General features: G+C 50.1%; 1 protein-coding gene across 1 annotated transcript; it reads right to left on the minus strand.

Moving 5' to 3' along the window:
• Positions 1–13001: 13001 nt before the first annotated feature.
• Positions 13002–16837, minus strand: LOC144099229 (uncharacterized). The gene is made up of 3 exons (XM_077632382.1): positions 16751–16837; positions 15198–15265; positions 13002–14123 (listed from the first exon to the last, which is right to left on the minus strand). Exon 3 carries the CDS (start codon positions 14045–14047, stop codon positions 13376–13378), a length of 672 nt encoding a protein of 223 aa, XP_077488508.1. The 5' UTR covers positions 14048–14123; positions 15198–15265; positions 16751–16837; the 3' UTR covers positions 13002–13375.
• Positions 16838–17884: the final 1047 nt, after the last annotated feature.

The raw sequence follows: 17884 nt of genomic DNA on the forward strand, positions 1-17884 counted from the left end.
GTCTTAACTATTTTATGTGTGATTAAACAGTTTTCTTCCTGAAGTTCCACGAGTAATGTGACTGAGCAAGTTTAGAACCTCAAGACGTCGGCATCCAACAACTTCTACCTTTCCCCTTCGGGCTGACATCAAGGAAGAGAAAGGGGTAAAAGGAACACAACTGGCGCAGTCGACAGAAATGCGACGTCTTCCTACTCGAGGCAACTGAAGGAGGTCGGAAGTACAAGGCGGCGGACGAGCTATAGCGTGGCACGTCCAGAGGAGAAGATTTCAAGAGTGACAGCTGGTCAACGCCGACGTGACGCTGAAGGTCCAAGTCAGCGGGCAGCTGAAGGAACCAGGTGACCAGAGTCAAGGAGGGCGCTGTTGATCAGGAGGAGCCGACGACGACGCGGATCAAGGAGACGAGTTCCAACCGGGACCGTGCGGCGCAGCGACCAACTTCCGGGCCAGTCTTCCATGCCGGGGCACCGGCAGCCTCGTAAAGCGGAGCTTCGGTAGCCAGGCGAGTGCCTTTCTGTTTCTGTCGGGCTTGTGCTTATGCCAAAGCCTTGGGTTTTGAGAAGTGACAGTGTTAAACAGAAAGAGATGGAGAACGGGGCAGGAAACGGAGAGTTGGCAGCCGCGAGTCAGGCAAATGAGGGTCCGACGTACCCTCTGACAGTTAGCACGCCGGTGCAACAAATGACCGAGTTGCAAGTGCAATTACGAATTGCTGAACTAGCGGTGGAAAAGGAGCGGTTGGCTTTGGAAAATACAAGGCTGAATCTTAAGCAGAGCGGAACAGCGGGTGGGCTTGGTGAGAGCGCGGGAGCGAGCGGAAGAATGGACGAGGACAGAAGGTTGAAATTTGCTAACCTTATGAAAGGCGTCCTCACGCCGATGCCGCTTCAAGAAGCCCTGGTACCAGGGTGGTTCGAGGACGTAGAGGCCACGTTGGGGTCATACGAAGCTCCAACCCAGTGGTGGGCTGGACTAGTTTTGCCACACCTAAGCGAGAGGGCACGCATGCTACTCACGCGGTTGTCCGCAGAGGAAAGGAGCGAGTACGCACTCCTGAAAGCTAAAGTGTTAGACGGCTTGAGGCTCACTGCCGCCGAATACAAGCGTCTTTACTCATCCGCAAGCAAAAACCCAAATGAGACGTGGGAGCAGTTTGCGGTACGCCTGCAGAACTACCTGGAATACTATTTAAACAGCTGTCAGGTAACTTCGTTAGAGGAGTTCAAACTGCTAGCCGTCGCGGACCGACTAAAGGAAGCCCTCAGTGCAGAGGCGAGAGCGCACGTTGCTCTAAATGATAAGCCAGGGTTCCTAAAACCTAGTGAGATTGTCACGCTGGCAGAAAACCACGACGAAAGCCGAAGATATAAGGTCTGGAAAGCAGCGAGCGCGGCGGTGGCGACGAACGAGGCAGTCGAGGTAATACAGCGCGACGGAACCCAGTCCCGACCAAACAACACGCGGCCCCGGGGACGTGGACAGTGTTTCCATTGCCACGGGCATGGGCACATCGCAAGATTTTGCCCGAAAAGACAAACCGCGGAAAAGCCAGACATGGGGGGCGGACGCGCAGACCAGAAATCAGTAATCGCCCGAATATCGGTCCCCTTGCATGACAGGGAGACAGTGCACGGCTCAGTGGAAAGGCAGCCCGCGGAGGAGAAGGTCAGCGCCGGAGAGGTGACTTTGTTGAGTAGCGGGAACGCTATAAGTGCGCGCATTGACTCAGGGGCCGACGTCACGGTCATCCGCAGGTCGCTCGTGCCGCGATATGAATGCGCGGGGGCAACAATAAAACTCACCGGGGCTTTCGGAAAGCAGGCTGTCGCGGAGCTGGCGTACGTTCCCCTAGTAACAACTCAGGGAGCACCGCGAGTATCATTTGACCCGTCGGAGCGGGGCATACTGTGTGCAGTCACAGACGAGCTTATAACTGGGATAAGCGCGTTAATCACTCCCGAAGACTATGAGCAGCTTCTGAGCGATCGTGTCCATGCGCAAGAACAGGGAGAAGCCGAGGGTTCTGACGAAGAAATCGAAGAGAGGGAGAAGCGGGTTGACGAGGTTCTAGCGGGCGCGGTAGCAGCAGATTGCAGCGAAGGGGAAACCGCGGTGGCACAGACGACGCGGCAACGGTTTCGCGAGGCGCAGATTGGAGACGAATCACTCCAGGAAGCGTGGGCTCAGGCTAGAGAGGGAACACACGGCATGGCGGTCCGGGACGAGCTTTTGTTCCACCAGGAGCCTGTTGCTGGGCATCCATGTACTCAGCTTGTCCTCCCAACCGAGCGACGCGCAGAGGTGTTAAAAATGGCGCACGACTCAGCGTGGGCAGGTCATCTCGGTGAGCGGAAAACGCTTCAGCAGATAAAGGCTTCATTCTTCTGGCCCGGGGTCACACGCGATGTGAAGCAGTACTGCCGCTCATGCCACTCATGTCAGGTGAAGTCGCGTGCACGCACAGCAGATCGAGTGCCGATCGCGCCGATCGCTAGACCAGAGGCCGCATTCCAAGTGGTAAACATCGACTGCATAGGACCGATAGAACCACCGTCAGCTCGAGGGCACCGCTATGCACTTTGTGTAGTGGACATGAACACGCGTTGGCCCGAAGTCGTGTGTTTAAAAGCGCTGACCGCTAGGGCCACGTGTGACGCTCTTTTGCAAATATTCGCGCGCCTGGGAGTCCCTGAAACAGTGTGCTATGACCAGGGCACAAATTTTACCGCAAAGCTTACACAAGAGCTTCTCAGAAAATTGGGCGCCTCTCCGAAGTTTTCCACGCCGGACCACCCTCAAAGCAACGGTCTGGTCAAGCGCTGGAATGGAACATTCAAATCCATGCTATTCCAGATTATTCAGGAGCACGGACGTGACTGGGATAGGCTTGTGCCATTCTTGCTCTGGGCTTACAGAGAGGTCCCTAATGAGACGACCGGGCAGTCGCCGTTTGAGTTAATGTATGGCAGAATACCGACCGGACCGCTATCCATTCTCCAAAAAAACTTGGACGGGAGACTGGGCAGTACCAGATTCTTTGGCAACGCCGGCGGCAGAGTACCTGTCAGCTTTGCGCGAGAAGCTGGCCGAGGCAAACGCAAAGGCTAGTAACAACAGCACGGTAGCGCAACGCAGGTACACTGGACAATACAACTTGCGCGCTGTCGATAAACACTTCACAGATGGGCAGCAGGTGTTGTTGCTTGAAAGGGATGGCGAGGGAAAGTTGATGTCCAAGTGGACGGGGCCTGTGACGGTAATGCGGAAGATGCGCCCGTACAGTTATCTGATCAAACTCGACAATGGCGCATGACGGACTGTCCACGCAAACAAGCTCAGAGCATACCACGCACGGGTGAATGTAGTAGGGGTGATATTCGAGGGCGACGCGGAGTTCGGCGACGTGCCCACGTTCCCCATGCGCTCAGTGCCAGGCGACGCGCTGCCGCCGGGTGCTCTCGAACATTTGAACGAAGCGCAGCGCCGAGATCTAGAGGCACTGATCGAGGAGAATGGCCAGGTTTTCAGCAGTAGGCCCGGCAAATGCACGCTAGGAGCGCACAAAATCGTGCTAAAGGAGGGTGCTCAGCCACAGGCTGGCCATGCGTACAAGGTCCCGATGGCGTATCGGAAGGAAGTGGAGAGGCAAGTAGATGAGCTCCTGGAGTGGGGACTAATATATCCCGTTGAGAGTCCTCATGCTCACCCAGTGGTTTGCGTCACTAAAAAAGATGGGGGGCTGCGCCTGTGCTGCGATTATCGGAAGTTGAATGCGATAACCGAGCAGGACGCCTTCCCGATGAGCCTACCGTCCGAGCTGCTGTTCCGAGTAGCGAAGGCCAACTTCATTAGCCTAATAGACATGCTGAGAGGCTATTGGCAAATATCCCTTGACGAGCAGGCACAGGCCCTCACGGCATTCGTCACTCCGGTGGGGCAGTACGCATGGAGGGTCATGCCCTTCGGCCTTCGAAATGCGAGTTCGACATTTCAGAGGGTCATAAACCAGGTACTAGCACCGCACTGCGAGTACGCATGCGCCTACATAGATGACCTCGCGATTTATTCAGACACCTGGGAGGAGCATTTGAGGCACGTTCGGGCGGTGCTCGCTTCGATCGCAGCCGCCGGGTTCACCGTGAACGCAGGCAAATGTCATTTCGCGAGACGAGAAGTCGAATTTTTGGGCCATGCGGTTGGGTCGGGGAAGCACAGCGCTAATCCAGGAAGGGTCAAGGCAATAGACGAGATGCCGAGGCCCCAAACAAAGAAGGAGCTCAGAAGCTTTCTGGGCTTAGCTAACTATTACCGACAATATGTCCCCGACTATTCTCGCGTCGTGCTCCCACTGACGAGCTTAACTAACAGGCGGACACCGCAGCGGCTCCCATGGGATGACGAGGCGCAGAAAGCTTTTGATGAGGTGAAAGCTTGCTTGAAGAGCGCATCCTCACTTCATGCGCCTGACCCAAGTAAGGAGTTCGTGCTCGCAACCGATGCTTCGGACTACGCGGTGGGTGCCTGCCTTGCCCAGTGCGATGACGAGGGCCGCGAGCAGCCTATCGCTTTTCTGAGCAAAAAGCTAAGCCCGGCTCAGACCCGCTGGGCGACTATCGAGAAGGAGGCTTATGCCATCATTTGGGCATTGGGGCGACTTGAAGTCTGGCTGTGTGGCGCACAAATTAGGGTCATAACGGACCATAACCCGCTCAAATATTTGACTCTGAGTAGTCCGCACAGCGCCAAGCTGACACGCTGGGCACTCGCTCTGCAGAGATTCGATATCCGGGTCGAGCACAAAAAGGGGGAGCAAAACGCTAATGCCGATGCAATGTCGCGACTCGTAGCTGCCAACTAGAGGCGTGGGGGTATCCGGGGCCTGGAGTTATGTCATTTATGGAGGTGTACCCTGAGGCTTTGGCAACGCATATGGTTCGGCAGCGGCAGGTGGTGCTTCTTCGGCTCCGGGCCCGCGCCACGTTGGTCTGTTCGGTTTTTTGTGTGTGCTTCATTCCAAGATGTTATGCAGCACACTTGGTGGGGAGGTGTCGTGCGCGGCTGGATTGGACACATCCGGAGCCCCAAGTAATCACGTACGGAACGCCGCCTGTATGTGGACAAGAGTGCGTACGCTGTGATCCATTTCCTTTTGGCTCCACATGGAACTAACGAGTCAAGCGGACGGCGACGGAGGAGAGTTTGGGGTGCGCAGGCGACCCAGCTTGGCCGGGCCCCATTGTTCGCAGCCCCGCTCCGAGAAGCAGCAACGAAGGCGCGTCGCCTTTCATCCCTACCGCGGCGACGCTGCCCGAGGCCATTACCCGGGCGGCGGTCGTTCAGTGTGTGGCTAGGAGGCAATTTTGAAGACGCATTCCGATGTTCACTGTGAGCGCTTATCAGCTCCATATGACTGCCAGGCACTTCCTGTATACGTGGGGCATCAGGAAGAATTGGGGAGCGATGGCGCCTTAAGTGGCACGGCTTTCGACAATCTGTGCGGCCCTCGCATGCTCTTTAAGCGAGTAATCATGCCGCCCCGCGGGGGAGGATGGAGTGATCCGAGAGGGGAATTGTTAGTATTCGTGACAATGACCTGTCCCCTCTCCCCAATCTTTGATTGGGCGTGTTTTACGCTCCTCTGTCTCTTTTTCAATGTGTTTTCCTCTCCCATGTGTTTTATTGGATGTGTTTTCCTTTCCCCGGTCCTTGATTGGATGCGTGCTTGTGTTTTGACCTAATTGGTTGTAGTCCCCACTGAGGGCGGGGACTTAGGGATTAAAAGAAGACGTTTTGGTGGGACCGGGGGTTGATTTCGTCTGGTCACTCTGCGGATCAATCACTATGTACATAGTTGTTCTCCTTGTTGTACCTTCCGTTCTGTCTTAACTATTTTATGTGTGATTAAACAGTTTTCTTCCTGAAGTTCCACGAGTAATGTGACTGAGCAAGTTTAGAACCTCAAGACGTCGGCATCCAACAACTTCTACCTTTCCCCTTCGGGCTGACATCAAGGAAGAGAAAGGGGTAAAAGGAACACAACTATGGTCGTAATAGAAGACGGGGTCAGCCTGCGTATCAGCAACTCGTGGCAAGGAGATCAGAACAACCTGCAGCGGAGCTTGCGTGAACCTAACTTGCGGAAGCTGATAGCGTGGCCAGTGCCTCTTCTTCTTCTCCCCAGTGCCTCCCATGCCTACTGTCTTTTTCTTCCATGAATCATGACAGCATTCCGACTCAACCCTTTCTCCATGCTTACACAGACATTTCTCACAATTAGCCTGAAAGCCGGCCGTAGTATGGAATGAGTTTAGGGGAAATGAGCTTTTCAGTCGTTCTATGTGCACAGCTTAGAAGTATGTGGAAGGTACTTTGGCTGTGAGTGCTTTGGCCTTTTTCTCTCATAGTCCTTTTGCGAACTGAAGTGGTGAACCATATTACTTTCTTCATTACTTATTTTGCCATCATTTTCGCAATAACGAAAAGTGGGCACATAGTAAAGATCTGCAAGCACTGAGGATTTGTCTTTAAACTCTGACATCATTATGGATGGAATCAATACAAAGTAGAAGAAAAAGTATAGTGCAGCACATATATGATTGAAAGTGAAAGACGAATGTTGTTGATATTGTTAGCCTATCAAAAGATGGCACATACCCACACTGGCCGATCGGCCAAGAATCCGGTGGCTATTCATCTGTACTCAATAAATAAAAAAAGAAAACCATGGGGGAACGCAACACTGGCGGATGTGCTGAATCTCAGGAACAAACCGTGCAACAAGTAACAAAAATATTCCTAAATCAGATTTTACATTGCATAATGAACCATGACTGTACCAAAGCAATGAGACATAAGTGAATCATTTCATTCCTTTCGTGACAGAAATGAGTTATGAGGTTTGTTGAACAATTGAAAAAGTGATTTTTGATGGCAGCCAGCATGGGTCATTTCAAGTTATAGCTCAAGATTACTATCACATCTGATATAGATGACACGCATGCTATGAAAGCAAGATAACTTTTTCCTTTTTTTATCAGAACTGCACAGGCAGTTTCAAGGCTTGTTTCACAATTTAATTTCTGACGTATACACAAACGCATGCCTATAAATTATTCGTGCATTACACCAGAACCAACACTACTTAAGTTGGTAAATCATTTTCATTACCTGGGTGTCATTAATAGCAAACATATACTAATGCTGCTAATCTTATAGAAGAACAAGCAGCGGTTTTATGAAGACGTTAAGTAATACGCGATACTGTTGGGTCCACCAGGTAATGAACTGTGCGGGCAGTTTCAGTTTCTCTTCTCTTATTTTCAAATTCAGTTCTCTTGCTTTCAGTTTCTCTTCTTCAGAGTTTCAGTTTGAGTCACATGTATGTTGCTTGACACCACGTATACGTGACGCAGGAAAAGTAGGGGGGGGGGGGGGGTCGGAGGAAACTTGGCATCAGCATGACATCGGTCGCTCCGGTTTTGTCGTTCGATCTTGAATCTACAATACAACAACGTGCCGACGAGGTAAACCTTCACTATGAGTTTCACGGGATCTTACGCCCCTTCGTACACTCTTGCAAACCCCGGGCCAGCCACCAATACCATGGAACCAATGAAAGGCACTTTTTATACCTACATAGAGGCGTCTGGCGCCTGAGTTTACTGCATCCCGGTGCAAAGCTATAGATGCGTCTGCATTCGTGCGGCGTGGGATGTCAGCGTCGTTCCGGAACGCCTCCCGCCACGAGCGCAATTTTAAAACGAAGGAGACTTCAATTAAGTGAAGTTACGAAAGGCGAAGATGCGTCGAAGGCGCCTCCGCCCCGCCTTCCATCGAGGAGACAAAAAGAGGGCTCCTGCCTAGAAACTGAGAGAGAGAGGAGAGTAACAGAAAGAAAAAGGGTAACGAAGGCGCGAAATCGCCCAAGTGTGCGTTATTGCAATGGGTTCCTGCCATATATGGAGCATCATGCTCTATTATCTGCAAAGCAGGAAAAAAGAAATAAAGAAAAATAAAATATATAAAAAATATAAAAAGTTGAGGAGGGAATAGGCAATATGCTTTGCTGTCACAACTGTTTTCTCTGGTCATGAGCAAGAAAGAATGGCAGGGGGAGGAGAATGGCGGCATGTGGAAGCAAGCACGCAAATTGGCATGACCTCAGGAGATGCAGTCCGGGTGCTGTGAATTTCAGTAGGGCTAGGACTCTGACCTCTGAAGTGTGGAGAGAGTACCAGGGTTCTCATTCATACCGGCCTGCACAGTATTAAACTTATATATAAAGTATGATTCTCGTTGCTCACGCTCACGGGTATTTTGGAAGCCGCTCTGTAGCAGCGTAACATTTAGTTTGTGAAACTCGTGACCTTCCTGGGAAAGGTGTTTCGACAGGGGAGGAGAGGAAGAGATCTGGTGTGCGCGCGGTGGTTGTTGAATCTAATTCGGAAGGAATTCTCGGTTTGGCCAATGTATTGCATCTGAAACTCGCCACACTCGAGCATGCATACTACGTTACTACTGTCACAGTTCAAGTTTTCACGGATGGAGTGTTTAGAGTGTGTGCTCTGAGCTAGTGTTGTCCGCATGTGCTGGCAAACTTGACAGCGATTCTTCCTGCAAGGTAGGTAAACCACAGGCTTTCCCTTATTGACAGTAGAGTGAACTACATAATTCTGTATATTTTTTGGTAGTCTGTAGGTAACCCGTGGAACTGTTGAAAAACTTTTTGACAGTCGATCGTTTTGTTCGATTATGTTGAAATGTTTTTTTAGAATTTTGTTGACATTAGGAAGGTTGTTTGCGAAGGTTAAGACGAGAGTAGAGCGGTGTTCATTTGCGGTTGCTGATGGGGGATCCCCAAACATTTCATTACGATCTTTTACTTCCGCTTTCCTAATGGCATCATCAATAATAGAGGAGGGATAGCACTGGTCCCTCAGAACCTCCCGCGTACGGCTAGAATTTTCTTCGAAGTCTTCTGGTCGTGAGCAGATCCGTTTGAATCTGATGGCTTGGGAATATGGAATTGAAGTTTTGCAGTGGCGTGGGTGGCAGCAGCTCTTGTAATGAAGGTACTGTTGCCTATCCGTGTGCTTTTTAAGGGCTCCGTGCGCTGCAGTTTGGCGCGCGCGAGTGGCGCCACCTGGTTAACAGCGGTGGCGAAAGGCGGACGCAGCCAACGCAGCTCTCTGGTTCAGTTTGCAGTGAGCGAGGCGAGCGGTGAGGTGTTTCGTCCGAAGGCGAAAACAAACTTGGATAATTATGGGTGCTCTACCTACTGCTGTGTTTGCCCAATGTCATAACAGCTATAAAAACACTGCAGTCAAGGTACCGAATTTATTTAAACGCTTTTCTTGGACATCGTGCATGCTAGCTCATGCACAGAGGGTATGCTGGAAATTAGTGCACTGTGGAATTAAATTCATGAGAGTGAACTGGGAAAGGGTTTACATTGACTGAGGTGTTTCGAACGTGACATCATTGGTAGGAGCTGCTTTATGTCTTTATGTAGAGCGAAGGAATGCGTTCAGTCAGTCACAGGAAATGGTCTACGGTGAAGTTCTTGGAGCTAGCATCTGAAGTTTAAGTCTTCGTTTGTTATGCTCATCTGTGGTTCAGCGTGTCACTTTTGTTTCTAGTTTTTTTTTTCGTGCGTGTGTGTATGCAGTGGGAGCGACGTCGTACTTCTGAGAGTGCTTATGTCGTTTTTCACATTGTTTCACCTAAGCTTTTGTGTATTTATTTGCATCATTTTATTTCCTTCAGTGGTTTAAAATTTTGTATCTTTATTTGTTACATTTATGAGATCCCAAATCCTGTTCTAGATGAATAAAAAGAAAAATAGAGAGTGGTTCAAATTTATCTCTATATATATTTCTTGGATTTCACAACATCACTAAACCCTTAATTTCGGGAATTATTCTTTTGATTTTAATTAGGTTTATCGTCCCAATGCAACGAAGACTATAAGGGGCGCCATAGTAGGAGGTTCCAGATAATTGCAACCACTTGGAGTTCTTTAACGTGCACTGACATCGCGCAGTACGCGGGCCTCTAGAATTTTGCCTTCACCGAAATGCGACCGCCGCAACCAGGATCGAACACGAGTCATTTGGGTCAGCAGCTGAGCACCATAACCACTGAGCCACCGCGGCGGCCTTTCTATAGTAAAGTATGTCTTTCTTTTTTCTTTTCTTTTGAGATCGTGTCGATGGTGGAGGCTGCTGAGGTGTTCATGGCGACGCTCTGAGGCGAGCATCATCGCGAGGACTCCTCATAATAGAACTTAATGTTTCGCCTTCCCTTTCAGTTTCTTCAAAGGCTTCCTTTGGTCCCAGTAACACGGTCACCGGCTGATTTCGTTTTCAGTGTATGGTATAGTTAGACTTGAGATCAGCCATCTTCTGTACATGGCGCGCGGAAAATTAGACGCCGTTCGTATCCTTTTGTGTGCTCTTCCTTTTAAGACGCGTTTTTTATTCTTTTTTTTTTCAGGATATAGCTTACGGCTGTATTCCTAGAGACCCCGCGACTCACGCGAGGGGACTATTGAAATATCTTTTAGTATGGCTCTACGCGGGCGGAGGAGGCGCAATGCAAAAAAAAAAAACGAGAAAAAGAGCGGGAAAGATGGAAACGGTATAAGCGGAGAAATTGCGTTACTCTTCGGAATTAGACACCTTTAGCCATAGTTTCCCCGGAGAACTTTTGCTCCCTAGTCTCTGTGCTATAATTAGAGCTGTCATGAGAATGCTTCAGCTCAATCATGAACGCGAGTGCAAAAAACGCGGCCACGAAAGTCACGCAATCTGGTCGCACAACGGCTAACAGCCATCGCTTTGAAATGTTGGCCGCAGAACACTCCGTTGAGGCGCGGCATATGAGTGTATCCAAGAACTCACTTGCGCTCTTCAGTCTTCTGCTCCGATTTCGCCGTTTGTTTCGCTCCTTCGTCTCCAGCCGTTGCAAGCGTACTTATTTGTTCTCCATACGCATCCGGTACAGCGCAGCTCTAAAGGCTCGTGTGTGGTTGAGCGGCGTGAGTGTGGGGGTGTAACCAGATCACGTGACCAATCGCTGATCAGGTGACCAAAGACCGATCACGCGACTCATATAGAGCTTCGGACCGGTTCTGATAGCCAAGACGTCATTACTCGCGTCACCCCTCCGACTTTCTAATTGCTTCTCAGAACCATGACGTGAGCACGCATCGATCACTTGAATAGTGACGTCATCACCAAGGATGACAAACGGCGGTCGCCTCCGTGTCATCAGTTCACTCGAGTTAGTGCCACGGAGCCGCACGAAGGTGCCAGTCTCGCTCCAATCATGGCAGTGATGGCCTTAGTTTCTTGTGTGCCATAAAAATACAATGCTTAAATTATCATAAAAATAACAAACTTTCTGCATTCAAATCATAGAGATCTTACACAACAGCTGCGCTGCGATAACGCACAATATAGTATCGCCACTGGCCTGTAAGTTTATTATCGCTAAGGGTGTAGCTTTCCCTCAGCTGGGCGTTGCCATTGCGAACGCTTAGGTATTAATTTTCAAGTGCAATGGAAATAGCACGAATGTAGAATTCAACGTTTTCTCTCAGTTCATGTGGCGAAAGAATATTTTATTGAAGTATATACAACGACATATAAAATAAAGCTGTTCTACAGCCACTTATCTTGCATATCATTCCATGAAGTCATGAAGCAATTGACGCTTCGTGTGTTTCCATCCTTGATGCGTCTATGAGAATTACGTCATTGCTTCGCAGCGTTTACCTAAAGTGCACATCAGGACGTCTAAATTACCGTGCTTGGCAGATGACTATACGCTCGATATAGAAACTAATGTATTTACTACCGGTTACATTTTCTCATAAGTGATCTAATGGTGCCTATATTTTCGAGTAGATCAATTGTGACTTATGGGTTAAAAAATCTTGTATTCTGTTCTAAAAGCTCTCGCAAGAAAAGGCTCTGCTGAGTGCGCAAGTCGTTAAAGATGTGAGAATGACGTGTTAATCTAATTGTGGTTTCCTTATAATCTTGATATGCGGCGTTTTTCACAAACCCTAGACGTCCCCGAAGCGATGGCCTAGTGGTTTTCGCATCCGCCTCGCATGCGGGAGTTGCGGGGTTCGCTCCCCAATGCCGCCGGGTACCCACCGGTGATACAATGGGCTCAAGCTAGATGGTTAATTTTGATAGAACCACCATCATTTGGCACCAGCGCCACAGGAATGCTGCGGACGCCAGAGCGTTGAAGAGCTTCCAGAGGCATCTCATGAGGTGGTAGGGAAGCCGATCAGGGGGACCTCCACTGGCCGGGAGACTGCGTAGACATTACCTGAGATTTCAAAACGCACCGCGTGTGTTATCCACACAAGAAAAAAGGTGCAAAGGCACAGGGGGAAAAGGAAAACAGGACCAGCCGCCCAATACTTAGCCAATCCCTCGTCTTTCTCTATAGGGAGACTAAAATTCACTCTAGCGCTGCGCATTGTACATCGTCGTCTTCATCAACTTCCATATGCGGAGCGAACAGATCAGATCACCTTAACCTTGATCCGAGCTCAACCCGGGTAATATCGTCACCAGACGTTCCAACGACCGAGCAAAGCAAAACCATGAGCCAAACAGGCTAAAGACATGCTTCCTCACGTCTACTCGGTTTAACTACGTTAAGCACTAGAACTTTTCTTTGCCCATTTTTTTATGTCTATTGACGAAATGCGTTTTTATTTGTAAGAAATTTGGTGCTGAATATAAAGTATTGTTCCCGCGGCTCGATTTAAATTCATGGCGGGGATGACGGGGAATGCTTTATGGACTCTATTGTAGGCAGTAATTAATAAATATGCCGGCTTAAATTCGTAGTCAGCGTCCTTTCAACACTTGAAGATAAAGGGCCAAAAAGCATTTTTCCAGGCTATCTCCTCCCTGGCCATTGACCAACCCACAGTGGGATTTGACGCTCTTTATTAACGCCAAAATGCGCTGGAAAATCTTGTCTGAAGCAAATGAACGCCACGTCTTGAGAGGTTTCTCAGCGTCAAAACGTAGCAGTGGAAGGAAGGGTAGAGTGGAAGCAAAGACCAGTCCGGTTATTCGCTGGAATGCAATTTTGCACCACTGCAGGTTGCACTGAACGGTGCACCAACGCATCAGTCAGGGTCTTCCATGTGGCCTTCACGAATGCCCCTCTTGAGGCGATTGATGGCTTTCTCGAGGTACTCAGTGCTGTCGGGTTCTAGGCTTTCTACGTCATCAGCTCTCAGCTCATGTTCCCAGTCCTCAGTCTCTGTTGCGTGTGTCATGGGGCGTGAACGGGGTTTGTCGACACTAAGCGCCTTTTCCCTCAGCCAAGCGTGCTCCTACTCCGCTGGCCTCTGTTTGTGCTTGCGCTTTTTTTCTTCCTTCCGTGCATTCCGAAGCATTTTTCTCAACATAGCATCCTGCGCCTGCCTTTGCGAGCTGTCCGGAAGGCATGCGTTCTCCTGCTGTTCTTGCAGCACCGAAGTATCTTCAAATGGCTCGGATGCCTGCTGAATGACCAGGCCGGCACCAGCCCCACTCAGCTCGAGGCCATTCGCCCTGATGAATTCGTCTCGCCTGTGAAGTTCTTCTTTAAGACGGCGGTTTTCCTCCTGCATTTTGCACATTTCGCTTTTAATGTGCTCGACTTCCAGAAACTTGTTCAGCATCACTTTGGGCATCACCACGGACTTCTCAGTCAAATTCTTAGCCACGAACTTCAGCATTTGCTCAATGTTTGCCAGCATGGCACGTTGTTTTTTCATCTCGGCCCTGCTGATTTTCACGTATGGAAATTCGTCCACAATCTCGTCCCCCAAGGCGAGGTCCCCAGCGCTGCCCTCGCTGCTCGTGTCGGAACCTGGGTCTGAGATCCAGCCGAAAAGGGAGCCCTTCGCCAAGTACAGCGCCGGTAGGTCCAGGTTCGAGTCCCGATGATTCTTCTCTTGTCGGGTCTTCCGGGTCGCATCTTGAGCACGCGATTGCGCTCGCTCCTTCGGAAGAGAAGCCATCAAGTTGTATAGAAGCGTGCACAAACTCAAAGGTAGAACTCCAATCGAGACAGGCCTTCTGCAATCAGGCCCAAACCTGTGAAGGCAGCAAAGAGGCCAGTGTGAAGTCAATACAGTGTTTTTATACCCGGATAAAGTGAAATACACGAAGATCTGTATATCTGTCAGTAGAATATGGATCCATCGATTCTCATATGGAAGGAAAGGTATTTACAGTCGATGAGAAAATATAATGTGCCACACTAGCGCCAGCAAAAAAGGAGTGTGCCACCATTTAGTGAGCTGGTGCGGCAAAAGTCGTGGCTAGTGTTTACATCCACTTTTAGCGCTCGCAGCGTCGCCAATCGCTTAAAATTCACTCAGCACGGAACTGCATTATACTGAGCAGTGATACCCCTACACACCCTGTTGCTTTTCTCAAGGCACCCCCTTAATTCGTAGCAGTCTTATCAAACAGGATGGGTACCTTTGCCAGATAGCGCCGGAAAAATAGCATGTACGCGAAGAGACACGCCGTTCATAGATGGCTTGTGGTGAAAAAACCACAAGATAAAACAGCAAACATGACTACCGCTCCTCCCGTATACACTGAACCCCCTCCCCCCTCTTTTCTCATAGAAATTTAGACCTCCCCTCCTCGAGCGGCGCGTGTATGAGCAACTGCCGCATATGCACCGTGTCACACTTCTCTGTTCTCGCCACACAACCTCTCCTCCTTCCAAGCTAACCACCCTAACAATGTTTTCCGGGGTAGCCATACTCCGGTTACGCATTCCTACGCTCCCGCCATACCCGTCTGCTTACATTACAACCGTCCTCTATTTGGGTATTCCGCCTCTCTTGCGATACCCTCCATCCACGGTAGCCACCCTCCGTATGTTTCCGGTGCTAACCGCCGACGGGGTACGCCAACAACCAGGACAACGAAACCGAGGAAAGGGCGCTTAAAAGCTATCGCTACAAAATATTAGCCCAAGTGACCGATCATCCCAGCTCAGATATTGCAACGAGCCGCTAATATTCACGAACATGCAGATAATCTGCTCTTTCTTGTCGTCTCTGTTCCCCTACATGCACTCCAAAATAACGAAGCACTTCATTCCTCGGCTGTTGGTTAAATGCGATTGGAAGTCGAAACAGCGTACGTAACTGTGCACGTTCTTTGCGAAGAATCCCGGTTCCTTTCGGTTATGTGCGCCTGCGCCGCCGACTCTCCACCTGCAAGGAAATGAAAGCGCAAACTGAGTGCATGCGTTTGTTCTCGCTAAAAAACTGACAGTTGGGCTTTCGTAGTTTAGCAGCAAAATGCTCACTGGGCCAATAAAGAGACTCTCTGAATCCCATCTCCAACCTTCTTTCCACATCTAACTGCTCGACAGACGGCGTATTCGACAGCTCTATTGCACCACTCCGGCTTTCTCGTAACACCGCTACAGACCCCTTTCACCACTTATCAAAAACCGACGAGAAAACAAAACCAAGAAACCAAAACACTCGTCGATTCTTTCTTCTTGTGGTCCTTTTTCTTTTCTTTTTTTCACGCTGTTTTCACGGCCATCGACCGTGACCAACTTGGCCAACTCGATGTACTTCAATCCTTCGCACCACAGTCGCTCTCCGAAGCCCTTCCTTGTTGTGAAGTAGTGACATCTCATCGCTCCAACTCTATACTGCATGACCACGCGGCCAGAGGACCGTGCCGGCCACGTTTCGATCCAGGCGGAACTCAAAAGGCGTTCGTGGGCTGTGCGATCTAAAGACACGTTAAAGATCCCCAGTTGGTCGAAATTACTCCGCAGAACACCACTACGCCTCCTCTTAGGCTCTTCCTTATTTCACTCCGTTATTATCCCTTCCCTCACAGCGCGGTTGAGGCGCCTACCTGACAAGTGAGACAAATACTGCTTCCTTTCCTCGCCTCAAAAAGAAATTCTCTCTCTGTGAATTGTCACATGACGCTCCCTGCCACGCACGCCGCGCCCGTTTTCTGAGGCAGTAGGCGTAACTATGCACTTTGGCAACACGTTAAGTACTGCTAGTGTATTAAACTTTGCTATCAAAAGAAAAAAAACGATAGATAGTAGCAAGGACCATGACAGAGAAATCTAAACGGAACCGAAGCCGCGTTTGTTAGGTTAGAGACAGGACGCATTTACACTAGGCCATGACACCGAATATCGCACGTGGTTGCGGCAGGGATCGACCCTGCATTTTGACCGTGCCCCCCCCCCCCCCCCCTGATAATACTGGCCGCGCTAAAAACGAGCAGTCTCCGGGATGAGTTAAGTAGTCAGAACCTGGTGGGCGCTCGCAGCGATAACTGTATATCCAGGGCAGCACAGACCTGCAGAAAATTATTGCGCCAATGATTCAGGCGGAGTCACAGACTCTGTCTCAACTTATGACGAAACGCTAGCGTTGTAAACGCGCGGCGGCGCCGTCGGTACTGGACCGGCGCAAAAACTGTCATATAAATTTATGGGGTTTGGAGCTGGCTGCCCAGAATAGCCCTCTGAGTCCTCCGAGAATGCCGCTGTCCAGCCTGAATGGCACGACCTCCGGCCGATGAAAGCAGCTGCCACACTTGGCTCTCCCTACTGCGCACGACCGCCCTGCTCGCTCGGCAGCCTCAAATGCCTCTCGCTGATGCCGAGCAGTGTTCCAAGCCGTGTTCTCTGGTACCAATATGCGGCATCGACTCACCAATATCAGGGAAGGCTCCTCGCAAGGCCCAGGCACTGGTGGCGACTCTGACTGCGGCTGTCGCGTGCCGGAAGGTGTCGTTCGAATCCTCCTCTTCTTCCTCCACCTTCTTCTCAGTTCCTTCCCTGAACCCCAGCTGCCTATCGCCGCTTTCGCACAACTAGACGAAATGTGTACCTGTCAAATAAAGAGTACCTTTCTCAAAATATATTTAACGCCCTCATGGCCAATTTCTAGTGAAAATTGTCTATCCACCGGCGCTTGCCAGGCATTGTCCCTGGAACACGCGGCAGCATCAAGTTTTTGAAACGACTCATTAACAGGATAGCTAGAACAAATCACCAAATTTTGTCTGCCATGTTCTCTGGCCAGTACGGGAGAGAATCCTTTGCAGGCAGCACTCAGCTTTCTCCTTCGATCGTAGAGGGGAGCGCACAGTAGGTCAGATGCCTATGCGTCAGTAGCTTACCTGGCCATGTATTTTCTCTTGCTTTTTCCTATAAAGTCGGATACAGTAAGCCAAGAACGAAGTGGTGACTCCACCTCGAAGGAGGACCTCAACTGAGCCAGCAAATGGTGTCGACCGGTTGTCGCGACGTCGCGGTTAACCCGCTTATTTCGTGGTTAATCCCCTCGCACATGCAAGCCCCGGCAAATACACGGAAGCGGGTGCAGTGGTATTAAGCATGTATATACGTCATGACAATAGGTTGCAGCCATTGGCTTCATGGCCGCCTTCGAGGATCGCTCGCCGCATCGTTCTTCAGTTGTATCCGACGACAGCTAGCGTACTTACGGCAGCGCTTCCGTGCGGTCGGCAGTGTGATCGCATTACATGCGTGCCTTCGGTTCACGCTTCAAGTTTTTTTCGTCAAGTATAAACCAGCAAGCCCGGCGAAATATGCTGCTCACTTATACTTTTTAGCGTCTATAGACGCATCACATACCATATATGCGAAGAAAAAAAAAACACTTGGGTCAATCAGGAATGATAAAATTGACGGCAGTGTGCAGCTTCAGCGTTCTTATCTTATTTATTTGTTCAGTACGACTGATGTCTAACACCGCACCCGCTGCGGTGGAGCAGCAAGTGTGGCCTTTTTCCCGTTGCGAGCATGATAGGATGGCTGGGTG

The sequence above is a fragment of the Amblyomma americanum genome, chromosome 1 (assembly GCF_052857255.1).
Source record: "Amblyomma americanum isolate KBUSLIRL-KWMA chromosome 1, ASM5285725v1, whole genome shotgun sequence".
Taxonomy (NCBI): Eukaryota; Metazoa; Arthropoda; class Arachnida; order Ixodida; family Ixodidae; genus Amblyomma; species Amblyomma americanum.

Bases quoted from the DNA above. Each gene is read 5' to 3' on its own strand.
- LOC144099229 (XM_077632382.1), bottom strand. From the start codon at position 14,047: ATGGCTTCTCTTCCGAAGGAGCGAGCGCAATCGCGTGCTCAAGATGCG.